Consider the following 17926-nt stretch of genomic DNA (forward strand, 5'->3'; position numbering starts at 1 on the left):
TCGTCAGCGCGCGGCGCAGATGAAAACCTTATACTCGCGCGAAAAATGCAGCTCTATGCATCACGCTTTATCTCCGACTATCGAGTGACGAATGAGCCTATGCGCAGCTATGGCGTGTCCGATGACTTATGAGTAAGAGAGAGAGAGAGAGAGAGCTGAGCGCAAACATTCTCCATCAGCGGCTCGCCCACCGAGTCTGCTAACAATTCAGGAACAATAGAGGCGACGCGATGACGACGAACCAACTCGATGCTGTGTATATAAATAGAGGGAAAAATGCTCGATTTCAGAAAGACACGTACATTTACACATATTTGCCGCGGGCAAATCGATCCGCGTGATGCGCCCAAGTGCAATGGACGGGACCACGCCTTGATAAGGGCAGGTCTAGGGAGCGCCGACACGCCAGGTTACACCGCCTCGCTTTGTTTCTCTTCGTTACGCTTTCTACCGCGCTCGATGCGGAATTGGGCGTGTGCCTTGATATTCGAGTTAAAACTTTTAGTTTTTCAATCCCCGCGACACGCGTTCTCCGACCCCAAGAGACGTTCGTCCGTATACGCTCTAATGCCTCTCGGCGCACGTGCCGGCCGTCTCCTTAACGTTATCTTTAACCCTCGCTCTTGCCGTGCACACGACGATGGCCCTTCCCGCACTAGGTAGACACTCTGATTTTTTGTTCTGGCTCTTGGCTTCTTTATCGGGACGAGCTATCTCTCTTCCTTCCTTCGCCGCGCGCTCGCATCTGCCGGGCTGTTAATTGAGCGTGTAGTTTATTGTGGCGGGGAGGGAAGGATTGAAAGGAGTGTTTTTTTGTTTTGTTTTTTTTTTTGCTCCCTCCCTCCGTGCTATTAAAATGCTCGCTTTAATTAGTTAATGGGTACGGGAGAGCCGTGGCTGTCGTCGCGCGCACGCACATGCGTGTGTGTCTAAAAATTGACGTAAATACATCCTCGATAAATTCGGCGGAGGATGTCCGTCTGATACTCGACTTGCAGGGGGGTCGACGTCGGCGAATTTACCCGCTTAATTAGCCATTCCCGTGTAATACTCGTGAAAATTAGGCCTCTCTCACGTTCGACTCTCCCGCATCGTGAGAATTGCCATTTCGTGTCGAAATTTTATTTGACTTATACTGCTATTTTTATGTTTAACGCCGCGAGCGGTGCGGGCGACGCTTCGGAAGTCGAGGAATTATTCAGAGCAGGTTTGATACAAACGGCTGTTGATAAACCTCTCGAGGTGAACTTTTGTTCCGTTTTGCATTTAGCTATTTCCTCGATCGCGCGCCTATTTGAATATTCAAACCGGCCGAGTTCACATACTCTCCCTTCGTGATTCTTTCTTTGAATGTAAAAAAAAAAACGCTCTTTAAAGACACTGCAGCCGCAGGAAACTCGGTTCCTTTTTCTGATGGGCACATAACAGACAGGATCGACTGCTCGAACCTCGGCACGTTTCCGGCCAGCCGTTTCCACGGCAGGTGTCTCGCATTCACCTTTTCTTTTCGACGATCCGCGCGCGGCTCTAGAGACTCTCTCTCTCTCTCTCTCTCTATTACCAGCGAATAAGACAACTTTTCGACTCCAGCGTGTAACAGCGGGAATTTTCATTATCCCCGCATCCGCGGGAGTTTACGCTTCCTCCCCGTCGATTTGTTATTATTCCTTCCTCCAGCATCCCAAGATCTCGGCCGAGTTCGCGATCTTTACTTTCGAGCCTATGGCTCTAATTTCCCGCTCTTTTTACGCTTCCTGGCATGTACAATACTTTTATAAGCCACGCATTCTTTCGTAATTACGGCTCCTCGAACATCTCCCTTTCTTTCTCCGACTTCCTTTGCCGCGCGGGAGAGCTGGAAAAAAGGTCGACGTCTCTCGAATCAGTCTGTCGAATTTTCATAAATTCCGAGAGTAAAGAAAATAAGAACGTCTGCATCGGTGCAGCGAAACGAAAATAGAGCGATAAAGAGGCCTATAAATCCGATTCCCTGAGGGCGCACCCACGCAATTACCCGCGACAGCCGGCGGTTTCTAAAAATAGCTCACGCGGATGAAAATCCACAAGTACAGGACTCAGTATAGACGACGGAACGACGACGGCGAGACCCTTTGGAATCGCGAAATCGTCGAAGGTACATAATAAGCCAGGAGTTATCCGTGGAAGCAGCGATCGTAAACCGATCGCCGGAGAGCCGACGCAACTGCGAAAACAAAGTCGCTGACAGGCCCCGTCCAAACAGACGGCAGACTTCCAAGAGCCGAGCGGAAGAGGAGAAAATACTTCCCTTCGCGGGAAAACTCGATACGTATAGGATGCTCGCTCGCAGCTGGAGCTTAAACATTACTGTCTCCTCCTCTGATGCTTGTGTGCGCGTGCGATTCCTAACGCGTCTTTCTATCCTATTTTACCATCGAAATAAACTCGTTGTACGCAATTATGACACGCGGTTCACACTGAAAGCAGTGTGAAAGCAATGTCGATTCAGCGCATCCTTTCGCCGGGCTGTCTCGTCAGAGAGCGGAGGATTTTTTTTTTTCTCACTCGAGTTTCGACTAGGAGAGGAAAGTCTCGGAGCGCGATCGTAAATCTGAAAATAATAAAAATGTTCGCTCGCATTTCTCCCGCGGATATAGTGTCTGACGCGGCGGCGTTCGTTAATTCGGTGGGAAAGGAAAGCGATTTCATTGTCGTGTGGCCATTGTTTGAAAATGAACGAATGGGAAATATGCGCGCGCGAGCGACTCAGTGCCGCGGGCTGTACACGGACAGCTCCGAGTGGCGTTTCGCAAATGTTGACGCTTTTATTCTTCGAATGCGCAGCTAATTGCGACGTTTCGTGACTTTCGGCTAATTAATCTAGATCGTCGGGTGGTTACAATGTGGACTATCGCCTTTTTAGAAAAAAAAAATATATATATATGCAATTTTTACTTTGTCGTGTAAATTTACATTAATCGAGCGAAATTGATCGCGATAGCAGAAAGGTTCACGCGCGGTATAAAATTTGTCTTTTGTAAACTGTAAAAAATGCAACGCACCATTATTCCCGGCTAGGAACGGGTTTATTAATGAGCAAAATTTCGAGGTGCGCGCCATTCAATGTTAATGATCCGCGTGCACGCGGTAGCCTAGGCGTATCGGATAATTGTATATGATTTTACTTGCAAATTCGGCTCGTTTAAAACTCAAACAATAACCTGCGTTAGCTGCCGCGAAATTGCGTATAAGGTCGAAAAATTAATTAAAGCGAGATAACGCGCTGGAAGGTATAGCTGTTCTTTAACGAATTATTAGCGGATGTTCGAAATGAAAAGATATTGAGTTTTCGATTTTTTCCTCTCTATTTTTTACATCAATTAAGTGGAATCTGTACGAAGTAAAGTGTAAATAAAAAAATCAATAGTTCACTTACAAAGTATCTCTCAATTATTCAAGCTTAAATTAAGCCCTTGTGATCCGATAAAATAACACGTGTATAAATTAATACAATCATAATAATACGAATTTTTTTGTGAGTATTTTTTCACTTAACTACAACTGAAATTAGAAAACACATTGCTTCGCCAAATGATACTTTAAAAGAAAGTTTAAATCAATCAATATTTTACATTATAAAAACATTTATAATCCAACTATTTGATTACATATTGTTGAATATGATCAAAATAGCAGTCGGAAGCAACCTACCTAGATTTCTTTACAAAATCGATTATCTCTTGTATAAGATTGAAATAGGTAAACATGTCCAGGATGCTGTCAAACAATACGTACATTGTTCGTACAAAAATCAAGTCCTAATGATAAATGCGCGAAGATTCGTGCAAGTACTTTTGAGTTGTACCGAATTATTTGATTAATGCTTAGTCCAAAAGAAAATTAAACTCCAAGGTTCAATTTAAAAATAAAAAATCGCGCGATCCTGAACACGTCTATAACTCACTTACAATTTACATAACAAGCTTACTTGAACTATCGATACAACAGATCTAAGACACTTTTTAAATATTGAAATTTCACAACCATAACAAACTCATCAAATTGAACAGTATGGGTATCTTGTGAGGGGACAATAACTTTCGTGCGGTGAAAACTTTCTGTATAACGAAGTTCGATACTCACGTTAGTGGACATCGTAATGAAGTCTAATCGCAACACTATTTACATACTTGCAATGATAAGATATATAATGAAAACTTCTTAGAATGCAATCATGACAACAACTTCCGGAGTTGTTCATTTCTAGTTTAGTTTTGCTCTCTTCTCAATTTTCTGAAATAACAAACGCTTTTTAGCATCGAGTCTGCTTGCAATTATCGTGCGTTGAACGAGGAAATACTTACTTTCTTAAACCTTGCTCTTTCAAGTTCTTTGGCGCCTTCTGTCTTCTCGGCCTTGATGGAATCTGACGACTGTTATAGCTAGCAGTGCTGCTTTCCGAATCACTCGATTGATCGGCTCGTGATAACATTGAACTTCTTCTGTGATTCAAATATATAAAATAAATAACATATTTTGCTAGAGTTCTTTCTGTGAACACGTGTACTCACGCGGAAGAGATGGACTCCTCTGGATTTTTCCGGTCGTTAGTCTGCGGCGAAGACTCGTTCAGTTTCTGAAGCACTACCTTGGCAGAACTTGGATCTTTGTCTTTATTCGACTTTTTCTTCGGCTGCCTGGGCTTCTTTTTTCGCTGTACCGATACCTCCTCCTCAATTTCACTTTCCGACTGCATCGCTATTTCCTCGGCTGGTTTCGACACCATTCGCTTCCTCTTCTGAACCTTGCAAAATGGTCAGTACCAGATTATTAAGAAATTCTTATGCCTAAATTATTTGAATTGAAGAATATAATAGCAACCTCCTGCTGTTTGTTGTTCTCTGGCGTGGGTATCATCTGAGTCTCTTGATGATTTTCCTCGGTAATGTTCATAAAATCCGTAATTCTCGGCAAATCTATCCTATTGCTAAGCCTAGTGGTCGACATCTCGCTGAGACGTCTGTTTGGATCATGACCTCTCACTGCCGACACCGCGGCTAAATCAGGCAAACCATTCTGATGATTAATCTTTATAGTCGACATTCCACAGAATGTTTCTGTACTATCCGCTGGCCTCTGAATTCTAAACAAAGTGAACTGTTTTATTAGAATCTTATCTTCTGACTATTATTAAAGTACAAGCAAAACTTACTTTTGAGTTAGCTGTATGGTTGCTGTGGGTTCGGGCTCAATGTCTACCTGTATTACAGGTCCATTATTTGTTCTCAAATTCATGTTCAGCAGTGGTTTCAAAGGCGTAAGCTTAAGCAGCTCGTTCATGTCAAACTGCAGTCTCTCGGGTTGCTCGGATCGCTTTCGAGGCGTTTGCTGATGTCTTAGTTGACGCTGCATGTTAAGCATGAGGGTCTCATCGTCGTCGTCATCATCGTCGTCGTCGTCGTCGTCGTCCTGTATTAGCCCAATATTTCTACGACTGCTGCTAGAGCTGTTATTCGATGCCATTCTTCCTGAAAGCCCGCGACGCTGGGTTATGAAGCGTAATGCGTTCACTCGCTGCTCTGCTGCATCATCGTCGTCGTTCTCGTCCTCGTCATCGCGATTGAGAAAGCTGGAAAGACACGCGCTTGTAAATGCACATTCGTAATTTGAAAGTTTTTAGATGAAAATAATAATGTTTACCTGCTGGTAGGATCCATCGCGTTGCTTGTCGATGCAACGCTAGCATTAGGTGAACCGTAATTGTCAAAAACGTTCAATCGAGAGCTTGCAGACTTTCCGAAATTCTTGGGCAGTTCTGGCGCACGAAAGTAGCTAGAACTCCTGCGACGCTGTTCCGCGCTGAGCGACGACACCGGTGAGCTTTGTTGCTCTCGCTCTTCCTCCTCACTCCTCTGGTCCCCGTGCTCGTTCTCAACATCATTGGCCGAGGCGCCGTTATTGTGAGGCGCTTCGTCAGTCTCCATTGCTTCGGAGTCGTACATCCAACTCGTGCCTTCCAACGCATCGACCATCTGTGACTCCAACATCCTCGACGACGAGGACTTCTTTTTACTAGAGGTCCTCTTGTCGAGTTTTGTACTGTTGTTCACGATTGAGTTTTGTCTACGCGAGCGAACCGTATCGTTTTCCGATTCGTCCGAGTCCGAAGAGTTTGTTGTAGTTTCCTGGGATGCTTGAGTTTCAGGAATGATGGTTGGTTCGGCTGGATATTCAGGGCTGAACATGGCCTCGCTTATCTGCGTGTCCTCTATACTCGTTTCGTTGTTCGTTTGATTGCCGTTTGTGGTTTCTGACAGCTACGCGACAAAGTATTAAAATCCATGCCCACATTTAATACAGAGTACTTGATCAAACATTTTCAAAACACTTACCAATCGTACATTGACGGTTTGGTTGTCAGTCAGATATCGTGAAACGTCTTGTAGAGTGACACGCGGACTCTTAATCAATTCAGAATGGTCGGAGCTACGCTTTGATAATCTGCCAGCTATGCCTCCTCCTCCAGAGAGTCGACCAGAATTGCGTTTTGAATAGCGCCCTGAGGACAGTCTTCCTTGAGAAAATCTACTCGTTCTTCTGTTTATCATTATACGCTCTTCGTCGTCTGAACCTGCAGAGCATTCGAACTATCTAATAGCAATTCTTTTTTAATTTGCTTTAATCTTGGAAATAATCTTACCTTCGTCTCTGATTGCAGATACAGGAATTCTTTCCGGCAGTGTGGCTCGAGTTCTCGAACGTCTGTTTTCCTGTGGAATATGATTATTAAAGTTCAATTTGTCAATTCAAGTTACAAGTCACAATGCTGATCCACTTACAGATGATCTTTCTATATTTCTTTCAGGAGTTGCTGGTCCTTCTTGAATTATACTTAAATTTTGATTTTGCACTCGTTGCATGTTAACTCTACTTAAGTTTATCGTCGGCTTAGTAATTGTGTAACCGCTGACCATTGGTTTTACTACTCCTCTTGCAGGAGATTTTGTTGACAGTCTTTTAGTTGAGTCTCTTTCTAAAATAAAAAGATGAATTGATGAGAATCAGTTGCTAAAAATGCTCAGAGCTCTCCAAGATACAAAGTTTTTTCGTACTTCCTGCGCTACTTGTAGAAGCTCGATGAGTGTTTACTTGATTAGAAACATATTCTTGGCACGAAGAAATTGTGTTTGTTAAAAAACCAGACATTGTCACCAGCATTTGCATCATGTCCTTGGCATTTTTTAATATGTTTGATATCACGCGCTGAAATGCATAGAAAAGTTAAAATTTTGAATGACAAATAAAAAAACTTCAAGACTCACTTTACTTACGTCACGATTATTACAAGCGTGAACTAAGTCTTGCACTTCAGCTATTAACTCAACATTCCTGGAAAATAATAATTGATTTTCTTGCTTCTCCTGTGACAGAGCCCTAGCTAACGAGTGATTATTGACTTTGAGTTTTTGGTACACTGAAAATTAAAATAAAAACACAGCTATAGTAATCCTTCGTGCTCCTGATTCTCATTACTTTGAAAATTCTATACTCACATGGCGAATGGGACTTGGCTTTCGTGTTCCTGACACACCGACTCCTCTTTATGAGGACAGTGGCCCGTTTTATTCGCTTCTGCTTAGGTACTTTAGCCATGTTTGTTCTTGTCTGTTTCTACCTTCGACTGCAAGAAAAACGACGTTGTACATCAACATTTACAAATTCATCTTGGGAAAAGTTTCCCAACAATGCCAAGTATATCTATTTTCTCTTGGCTCTATCAATTAATCTGATCAAAAAGTCTATAACCTCGTGAACTATATATAAGTGTGTATAACTATATACAAGTCCGCCTGCAATCAAGAAAATAAATACCCTCGTAACCTCGAAAACTAAGCGCAATGATCACCTCAAACTTACCTTCAAGTGAATTTTAATATCTACTCGCCGGGCCAAAAACGAAAATCATCGTTTCAGTCGACAAAAAACTGGCAGTAGTGGAGTGTACTTGGTTCGTAGATTCTTCAGAAAAATTCGGCGTGCCGTGTGTTTTGACGCCAGAATCGGCGAGTTCGCGCGACGCGGAAAGGCCCGATCGGACGCTTCACTGGCAGTGTAAATAAACAAAAAATCCCAGACAGATGAGACACCGAGGCTTTTCCGTATAGGTGTATGGACCCAGCCGTTAAAAACTTTTTGTACCGTACATACAAGATGTGTACATGTACGTAAGGTAAAAAAAGTGGGAACTGCGGATTGTCCGTTGGAGAAACCAAGCGGCGCTGTTGGATTTTTCCGGACTGGACCAGTCAGGTGGCGACCTCTGCTGCTCGAAAAATCCGGGCTTTCGGGCATTTTTTGTTGAAAAAATAATGACGCTTGCCAAAAAATTTGACGATGCGTCGATTCGTTGACAGGATTAAAGAGCAAAATGTACCTATACCCGCATTCAGCGAAGGAATCAGGATGAAAAATCGCAGAAACAATCCAGCTAAAAAGTCATCAGTCCCATCGCATGAGCATCGAACAATATAAGCTGTCAGTCGCTCATGGATGCTCGCAGCGCCGCATCAGTCACCCACGCAAACGAACCTCGTCTCGGTCCACGGCGCGCATGTCAGTTCGTCTGCTATCGCACCGAGTCAGCAGCAGCAGCAGCAGCAGCAGCTCGTTGTCTTCTCTCTGCGCGAAAAAAAGGGGTGTTGATAATCGCCGAGAGAGAGAGAGAGAGCCGTGTAATGAGGTTCCCCAGAGTAAAGAAGCCGTGGGCGACGTGCAAGTAGCGAACGACCTACGGAGTGACTCACGAAACGAGCTGGAGCTCGGAAATTTGGTTGTCGATAGCATACTTTGCAGCAACGACAACAGGGTGGAAATGGCAGAGTCCGCGGGCCCGATTCTTCACGTCATTGTCGTCGGTTTTCACCATAAGAAAGGATGCCAGGTGAGCGGAGATTTTACGCCTTTTGTTTGTTGCAATCATTGTTTTCGAGCTGCTGGGCGGTGGGGGAGTTGGGAATTCACGCGGATCTCGGGATGCTTTGTTGAGTCTTGATGGGAGTTGCAAGGGACACCTGTTTTTCGTTCTTATCTAGAAAATTGATGGCTCGGATTTCCCTTCTGCAATGAATAAGTAACAGGATGCCGCTTGATTGTAGGAAAGCAGTCTTTGTGTTTATACTGGGAATCATATCGATGGATTCCTTGTTCATAGTCATTCCAACTACTGTGTTTACAATGTAAACATTGATAATCGTTAAAAATAGGCATTATTTATTTATTTGGCACATCGATTTGAAAAACCTTGAGTGAACCTATGCAGTATTCGTTAATTATAGGCTAGAAGGTCACCTGTTAAATGGGATTGTAAAGGTGATATTCTTTCATTTCAGGTCGAGTACTCGTTTCCCCCATTAGTTCCTGGTGCCCCCAACGAATGTCCATTGGGATGGAAATACCTGCCGACTCTTGCTTTGCCAGATGGATCTCACAACTATGACGAAGACACAGTCTATTTTCATCTTCCTAGTCTCAACGATCCTAACCGTACAATTTATGGAGTCTCTTGTTTCAAGCAAATTCCTGTAGAGGTAAGCAAAATCTGTAGCATTGTTTTTTGTCAGAACAGCAGATTCAAGTAGTTGGCGAGAGACAAAGTTATTTTTACACAAAGAAAAACTGATAATGTCATAATATGCTTTCAATGTTATCATTGATGACTCATTGTACAATCAAGTATCACACACCAATGCGAAAAATCCATTCAATCTATTATTTTCATTTTTTCAGAAATTAGTTAATCGCACATCCGATATAACAAGGGGCACTGTGCAAAAATCAGTTTGTGTTTTGAGTACAATACCTCTGTATGGCCATATACAAGTGAAGATGGCTCTCATAACTCATGCATACTTTGACGAGGGCGATTTTAGCAAGGTATCGTTGTTGGAAGAAACATATCATCATTTGAACTCTTGTATGAGCGGTGACAGTCATATGCCTCCGCAAGTTTTCATAGGTAATTAAACCAAATGCAACACAATGATTGATCTTTAATACAACATTTTATTTATCCAAGATATGTCTAATAAAATAAAAATTATAGGTTTATCAGCAAGAGATTTTATACTCCAATTCCGCCATAAAGCTTTACTACTGTTTAAACTGTTACTCTTAGAAAAGAGAGTAGTCTTTTATCAATCTCCTGTACAGCCTTTGTGCTCAGCCATACTCACTCTACTGTCATTATTTCCTGGAATGATTGAAACTGGTTTGCAGCAAGCAGCTTGTGTTAGGTACTGCCATTTTCATTTCAGTGTTCAGCGAGATAACTCATCCACAAAAATAAACTATGAATATTTTCATTACGTATTTCAGGCCTTCTAGACCTATGTCTCCCATCCCTAACTTTGAGGAAAGTGAATTCGACTCCAAACTAGACTCGAATTTGACCGAAACGAACGCCTCATCTAACAGTAACTTATCGAGTTCAGCGGCCAAGAGGATATCCGAAGACAAACTCGATGACACTTCTTATTGCCTCAACGATAACAAAACAGTCGAGACCATGGAGGGCAAGTGCATCGACTTTGAGATAAACGCTACGGGCGAGGACTGCGCCGAAGTTTTCGGAGACGAACAAAAGGCCGACATGGTACATCGAGTGCACAGCGTTAACGCGATAAATGTCGGAACTGCTGGTGAAGCGGACAATAATTTACCAAGAGACACGAGCAGTGACGCTCTGTCCGAAGCAAGAGTCACCAGCAGCATCACGCAGATCGCCAATATAGATCCGGAATTGTGTGGAATGCCTTTAAGCCTCTTTACAAAGGTGAGAAAACAGAATGACTTTTAAACCAATACATACGTTCTAATTGCAAACATTTTAAATCTCTTCTTGATTTCAGGGTTATTTGTGTCTACCATATTTATCTCTGCCATACTTAGATCTGCTAGGAGATGTTAATGTTAGAGGCTACGTTGTAGGAGCTACTAATGTTTTGTTCAAACAAAAGAAACAGCTTATAGATGTTTTGGTAGAAGTAGGTATCACTTTTTCACAACTCCAAAATGCTTTGAATGCCTTTTATATAAACCATAATCCTTCCAAAGGTCGAAAGCGCGAGAATCGAAGCAAACGATCCAGAACTGCGTCGTCAGTTGCATCTGACAACCGAGGATCTGAGGTTCGCCGATTACATAGTTCGTCACGTATCCGAGCCAAAGAAGGACAACTTCTTCGACGGCGTGGGCTGGGAAGGCGGTGACGAGTGGATTCGTACGCAGTTCCGCGTTTATCTGCTCTGCTTACTGAGGACTTCGCTGCAACAAGATCCGCGTCAAACCGATCATTACAACGCGGCTTTTATGAATGCCTGGCGCGCTACGAACAATTTCAAGATGTGGTCGGACTTGAGTAACGCGGAAATCAATTGCGTCGAACCGGGACACCCTTTTGCCGGACAATTGTCGGTTCAAGACATGAAGCTGCGGTTGTCTCAGTGAGTTTAATTAAGTTTATTTACCGTTAACACTTTCAGCGAACAAAAGTAAAAACGATTGCTTTTTATCTAGTACGATGCAAAATACCGAAGGTGGAAGAAAACTCAATCAAGCCATGGCATCAACGGGAAGAGCTGTGGCAACCACTGGAAAAGCAGTGGGTAAGAATGAATAATATTTTTATTAGCACTTTGTTTCAACTCTAATTTAATACGTTCTTAATATAATAAATTATTTTTGTATCTTTGCAGGTGGTGCTATATCTCAAGCCAAGGGCGCCTTCTCGAATTGGTGGAGTACGCTAACGACGGTTCAGCCGATGGACAACGGAGAGTCTAAAGCTTGTGATAATCAGCAACAAGACGTGCGTCCACTTCCAGCCATTATGCCACAGCAACAGCATACATTACATTTGGTACCTAAGGTCAATTCGGAAGATCTCCAGCAAACGACGGCGAGCGTGATGGATAGTCGACCCTGAAGGCATTATGCACAAAACATGTATAAATAATGGAAAGGTGACTTATAATGATATAGGCAGAAAAAAGATGTCCCTCTCTCAATGGGGGAGGATCTTTAAAGGGATTCTCTGTATCTTTCTTAGTAAAAGAGAGGTTTTTTTAGTATAGCTTAAAATTTATAAATCAGATAGTTTTGGTTGTTTATAAAAGAAAAATTCTCATTACTATTAGATTCAACCTATTAATATACAAAAGTTTTTATAAACTGCCAGTAATGTGTGGATTTGTAAATTTTAATCTATATCAATCACTCGTACAGTAACTAAAAATATCAGAATCCTACCTCAGAAAATATCAAAGGTGAGGCTTTTCAACTTTGTTTTCAACTTTGAATATTAGTAGAGGTGTACAGAAGAACCCATTAAAACTTAGATGCAACATTTTCATGAAAAAAATCTGTTTGTAAAGGTTATATCTGTACATCTTCTAACACATCGTTGAATATCACTTCACTCGTTCATTAAAGTACTTTTTTATACCTTTTTTTAATTATATTTAATTTAATTTTCTAACCAGTTCAAATTAGAAAGAGATTAAAAAAAGTTGCGTTTAGTCATTTTTAATGTACTTATATAAATTTAGAAATTTTGCCAGAATCTAAGCGTTCATACGACCTGAAAAAAGCTTCACCCAGTATATATATATATAAAGCACAGATGGATGTGATAAGTATGCAAACCCGTAGTCAAGATGACCCTCATTTTATAGCACGCGCACACTATCTTGCTGAAAATGAATCGAAATGTTAAAAATTATCCCAGTGGAAAATTTAAATTACACCTTCGAGGTAAAGTTTCACTTCTGACAAAATATGTATTTTGCATACTGTTTGAAATCATACATATATAAATAATTGTATATATCGCAAATCCATACTTGTTCAAGACAATATAACTGATGCACGTTAATTACTTTCCTTCGTCGTAAGCGCGTGTAATTATGTTAAGTGATAATTTTTCGCTCTCTTTGTATATCGATATGAAAATCGGCAAACGATCCTTACCAACTTTTTGCTAAAAGAAAATCATTATTCTAATTCCAATTTATCATTCCTTATAATTTGTAAGCTTTAATTGTTATATTAATAATGAATGTGAATCAGTGATCTATTTCTAAGTATTTTTTTATGATTTCTAAATCGTGTTATTCAGATCTTTCGCGGCTATTAAATAGCCCAAAACATTCGAGCATACTATGGAATGAGGGAATGGAGTATTATTTATCCTAGAACTAGGTGCATAAAGCAGGGTAGTGTAGTTATAGTAATCTATGTAAGAAAAATTATAAACTATATTTACCATGAGAAAAATGTTTGATGGTACGATAGATTTTTTTATTATAAATATAGGTAAATGTACAGTGCAATCAAGCTTAATTAAGCTATAGTAAAGTAATTTTCTTATATCGGTTCGTACGCGCTTACGAGATACATCGAATACGTCACACACAATACTTACAACATTGAACGAGACATAAACGCATATACAGTTTGCTACGCGGAAAACTTTTATGTGATACTTGGTTTACTTGATTATTATTTTTAAGTTTTTTTTTTTTATGCTTCGGATCCAAGGAAATGTGCTTTTTGTACGTATTCGTTACAATGTTTATGTTTAAGCAAACTTGATTATACATTGAAATATCAGCTGTTGAGACAATTCCAGTTTTTCCTTTTTGTACATATACAAGAAAAAGTTTGCAGTAAATAATATATACATCATAGACATTAACCAAGTGTTTTGAGAATTATAATTATAATTATGACACAGATAATCTAAGTTTTCATTAATAAATACAAACAACGTTGCGCAATCATTGACAGTAGATAATAACATTGAACGTTATCTCCAATTTTTATCAGAATCTCTGTTGACACTCTATACAAATTCATGATGAATCTAACGAAATACTCGAAAATCGGATTTTGATTGTATGCAAAGTTGTGAAATGATACGAAAAGACGAAGGAAAATAAGATTTACGAGATTTCGAACGTCTAATCGAACTTTGCCTAATATCTGTTTCGTAAACGACTTTTTACATGCATCGTAGCTTTATATAAGCAAATCGTGTTTTAGCTGTTAACTACGAAGTATAAGCTCAAGCGTTTTTAAATGCACGAAAAGGAGAAGATAGTGCGTCGACTTAATGTCCTCGATCTTCGCGAAGTTAAGTAATTGTGCAAAAAAAAGGAACAAATATGTCTTTTTTATTGTACTTTTATCTCGAATGAGGAGGAAAAAGAAGCGCTCGAGAAGTATTAATGAATTTTTATTGTACAGATAATAAAAAAAAGAAAATATTGTGAACTTATATTTATAAATGAACTTGAAGAATGTTATGAAAAGTTGAGGCGGAGGACATTAAGATTGCAAATGATACATAATATTAACAATAAAAATAAAAATGATACAATTATAATTGTTTGTGAAAAATGAAATTGTAAGTACGTGTAAAGCTGACAATTTCCTAAATTGTTTTAAAAAATAAACGATTTGCTAAATCAAAATTTCCCTTTTTCAATTACCGAGTTTAATTAACTCATTCTGAAAGATGCAGCTAGTGCTCGGATAAAGAGGCTGAAAAGCGTAACTAATAAACAGCCATATCCACGGTGTAAGAAACAAGGCGTGCTGAAGTATCATCGGAGCGTAAGTAGTATATTACTATACGTATAAGAGACAGCTAGAGAAGGAGAGAGAGACTGGCCATCTTTGTCGGCTGTTTACACAAATACGGCAGCGGCGGCCATCCTCGTGCGTGTGTATATTAGACCAGCAGGTTTATGTAGGTGAGACGGGAACTTTGATTTTATTACGTGACTTTTCGCGCGCAGGGGCGTTGAGACGAGGTGTTTGCAGTTTGGAGGCTTACTCAATTGTTACGCCGTGGCGGAATGCCCGCAAAGCGATTTATAGAGCCGCGGCTCGTTTCAAGTTGTGAGATTCGCCATAAACGAAAAAGATTTTCGAATTTTCCTACACACCCACTGCAAAAATTAAAATGTCAACATAACCTCGTCGTCGCGCTCAACTCTTTCATTCATCCGCAAAGAAAACGGATAATCGATCATAATATCCACAATAAGAATAAGTCCGGATTCCATAATCAAAATATCAAATTTCAACAAGAAGAAGCGCGCCCTTGAAGTCGGCAAGTGGTTCAGCGGAGTATCGGCGGGGGCGCGAGCTAACATTAACCGCCTCTAAATCAGAGTAATGGGACAATTTTACGCATTAATAGCTGTGCACAATGCACATTTTGCGCGATCGTGCGCGCGCATTATATCGCTACTCTCTCTTTCTCTCTCTTTCTCACTCGCTCGCTACTACCTTCAGTTGATTTTTATTAGCCGTCACTTCGCATACCTGTTTACGCGCTCCGAAGCATATTTCGATACACATATACAATACTAGTGCGGCACGTGTATGCGTGTGTATATATATATTTCGGCATCGGCCTGAAGTGAGTCGCCGACTTCCGTTTCCGCTTTTCCGACTCCTGCATAATCTGACTCTTTCCCCCCCCCTCCCCTGCCCGCCCGCGCTCTCCACCATTATCGATATATCTCGTCGTGCTGAGAGTAGCATTCGGACGTATCTCTTTCTCCAGTCCGAGGTGATTTTCTCGCTCGAAAAGTCCACTGCAGTGCGTAGCATAATATAGGTAGGTGAGGATAATTCGGAGCGCAGTATTGAGTTTGAGGTTAACGGCATTTAAAGAAGCTATTTTCTTATCGGTAAAGACTGACAAGTAATTCTGGCGTTTTATTAGTGCGGTGCGCTGCTGACTGCGCTGCTGCGGCTAGAGAGAGACCGAGCGAGTGAAGTGTGTCGCGGATTACCGAAGTCGACTTGTGCACACAAACACGCGAGTATACTTAACAGAGAGAAAGACGCATAGAGTGGAGCGCATTTCGCCTGCGTCACTTTTTTTCGACATTTTCTCGCTCCGCGTCCTCGGGCGAGGCAAGACTGAACAAATAATCTCGTTTGCATCGCCGCGAAAATAACCTCAAAATCCAAGCGGAGCTGATCGAGTAGCAGCAGGCAGGAGTGTGTACCTACGTAAACGAGCGGCCGTACGCGCGCGCCGCCTCCTCTTTTTTCTTCTTCGTCTTTCTCTCGCTCGCTTGAGTAGTAAGTGGTGTACCCACACCTAATTTCATTTTCTCGCGAGTGCGACAATTGGAAAGTATACGCGGGGCGTGTGGGACTGCCTCCAGGATCGCGAAAACACACTCGGAGGTGGAACAGCGGCTGCTGAAGGAGAACCGAGCGATAAACGGCGGTGACGGCTTTTCTCGCACACAACAGGTACCTTAGCCACTTACACACAGACGTCGCATCGCACGTAGCCATCATGATCGTGAAGCGCGATGTCTCTTCTCCAGTCTCTCTCTCTCTCTCTCTCTCTCTCTCTCTCGCTCTCTGCTCTGATTTCACAAAATGCCTGCGGTCGTAGCAGGTTCTCTCCAATTTTGCTGGTCCGTTTCTAGATATCGAGTTTAGAGCTCTGATTGAGCTGGTCTTTTCTTCCGAGACAATACCGCGGGGCTGGTTGACTGAGTGGCTAAAAATAATTCCTGTTATTTTTTTGAGAGAGTAATCGTAAGATAAGTTCCTGACCGTTGATACCATACGTCAAGATTGTGATCTCTTGATTTTAGTTGAGTGCTTGCCGAATTGACAAGGACCTGACGAGTGCTCCAATTTGGATCTGAGCATCAGCCTATGCGATTCAGAGTGAAATTTACTCTGCCTCGGTGGAAGATGTCTGACCTGTCCAGCAGGCTGTCCAAAAGTGCTCGCATGACAAGGGCCTTCACCATGGAAATTTGTGTTTATGTGATTTAATCAAGAACAGACTTGAATTATTAGTGATTATAATCTAGTGCCAAGAGTGCAGATGGATAATCAGGGATGACTGAGAATTGTTGGAATTCTGGTGGTGGTGAGTACATAAACATAAACATTTGTGGCTCTGCTGGGTGACTGGTTTACTCCTCGACTAACAGAGGAAAATTAAGAGCTTTGGTACTCTGTTGTTGGGTTGCAAGATTTCCGATACAATATTCATTAAGTAACCGATGAAAATTTTAAACGCCAGACACAAACAAGTAAATTCTAGAGTAGTAGAGAAACTGTGTATCGTTTGAAAATCAATAGTGCTGCTCTATTCAAGCTTGCATTCCTATAACGTATTAGTTTTAAAGTGTTCTCAACTCCTGTGCAAGCTTTGAAGGAAATAATTCAGGAATGAAACAAAGTCTCACGTTTGAGAAGATATGTAAATAAAGAATCTAAATTTAACACATCAACTCATGTCGAATATTAAGATAGCGTGAAAGCAAACATCTTGGTAGCTTTATGTCAGTGAAACAGTGTTTATAGAGAATCGTTATGTTCCATCTAGAATTTAATTATGCACAGCTTCTCTACACGAAATTCTGACCAGATTATGATGTTTGTTCAATTGATGAGGGTTTTATCGTGCACCCCATTAACATATAACAAGCTATACTGAAACATTAAGTGTATAATCTGGATAAGGTGCATATGGCCCAGCTCATTACATAATAAGATTTAACGATTAACGCGAATGCACGGTAGTAGAGCAACTCTATAACAAAGTACATTACTTATGAATTAACATTCCAACAAGACATTTGATTTTCACGAGCTCGCATTAGATAGCGCATATAAAATCGCGCTTTAACAAACGATGAATAAAGAATAAAACCGCCTAACGCCGCCGCCGACGTGCAGTAAAAGTCTTTATATTATTAAAGCAAAAATAATGATCGCTCAATAATTGGGGAAAACGACTCGTTATTTACCGTAGATTTATCTTATCTCTCAAGCAAATTGAAGCGTCTCCGCAAAATCGCATATAACTCCGAAGACAGCTGAAATGAAGTTTCGA

General features: G+C 41.2%; 3 protein-coding genes across 13 annotated transcripts in view; 2 read left to right on the forward strand and 1 right to left on the reverse strand.

Annotated features, from left to right (window-relative positions):
- Positions 1 to 3325: 3325 nt before the first annotated feature.
- On the reverse strand, positions 3326 to 8241 carry LOC100117442 (histone-lysine N-methyltransferase, H3 lysine-79 specific). 5 transcript variants are annotated; one of them, XM_032600901.1, is made up of 14 exons: positions 7897 to 8240; positions 7786 to 7829; positions 7533 to 7660; positions 7311 to 7453; positions 7092 to 7242; positions 6819 to 7012; positions 6680 to 6749; positions 6372 to 6610; positions 5680 to 6296; positions 5192 to 5608; positions 4861 to 5122; positions 4551 to 4777; positions 4344 to 4481; positions 3326 to 4272 (listed from the first exon to the last, which is right to left on the reverse strand). In XM_032600901.1, the coding sequence occupies exons 3-14, from the start codon at positions 7630 to 7632 to the stop codon at positions 4248 to 4250; spliced, it is 2583 nt and encodes an 860-aa protein (XP_032456792.1). In that variant the 5' UTR covers positions 7633 to 7660; positions 7786 to 7829; positions 7897 to 8240; the 3' UTR covers positions 3326 to 4247. The 5 variants fall into 5 exon arrangements, with proteins under 5 accessions (XP_032456792.1, XP_031787217.1, XP_031787218.1 ...); XM_031931357.2 differs by having other exon boundaries at positions 4551 to 4783; XM_031931358.2 differs by lacking the exon at positions 7786 to 7829 and having other exon boundaries at positions 4344 to 4478; positions 4551 to 4783; positions 7897 to 8241.
- Positions 8242 to 8462: 221 nt separating this feature from the next.
- On the forward strand, positions 8463 to 14510 carry LOC100117402 (late secretory pathway protein AVL9 homolog). The gene is made up of 9 exons (XM_001601603.6): positions 8463 to 8920; positions 9369 to 9566; positions 9766 to 9994; positions 10082 to 10271; positions 10354 to 10810; positions 10887 to 11021; positions 11092 to 11480; positions 11554 to 11642; positions 11733 to 14510. Exons 1-9 carry the CDS (start codon positions 8492 to 8494, stop codon positions 11960 to 11962), a joined length of 2346 nt encoding a protein of 781 aa, XP_001601653.3. The 5' UTR covers positions 8463 to 8491; the 3' UTR covers positions 11963 to 14510.
- Positions 14511 to 14729: 219 nt separating this feature from the next.
- The window catches only part of LOC100117339 (serine/threonine-protein kinase tousled-like 2), a 37315-nt gene continuing 34118 nt past the window's right edge, over positions 14730 to 17926 (forward strand). For 2 of the 7 annotated variants that reach the window (XM_032600895.1, XM_032600898.1), the window contains exons 1-2: positions 15565 to 16317; positions 16671 to 16954. In XM_032600895.1, the coding sequence (XP_032456786.1) occupies positions 16924 to 16954 (31 nt within the window). In that variant the 5' untranslated portion in view covers positions 15565 to 16317; positions 16671 to 16923. Of the gene's footprint in view, positions 14793 to 15539; positions 16318 to 16670; positions 16955 to 17926 lie in introns of those variants that run through there. The other 5 variants (XM_032600896.1, XM_008208630.3, XM_016985774.3 and 2 more) reach the window with 5 other exon arrangements.

The sequence above is a fragment of the Nasonia vitripennis genome, chromosome 5, assembly GCF_009193385.2.
Source record: "Nasonia vitripennis strain AsymCx chromosome 5, Nvit_psr_1.1, whole genome shotgun sequence".
In the NCBI taxonomy this organism is placed as follows: domain Eukaryota; kingdom Metazoa; phylum Arthropoda; class Insecta; order Hymenoptera; family Pteromalidae; genus Nasonia; species Nasonia vitripennis.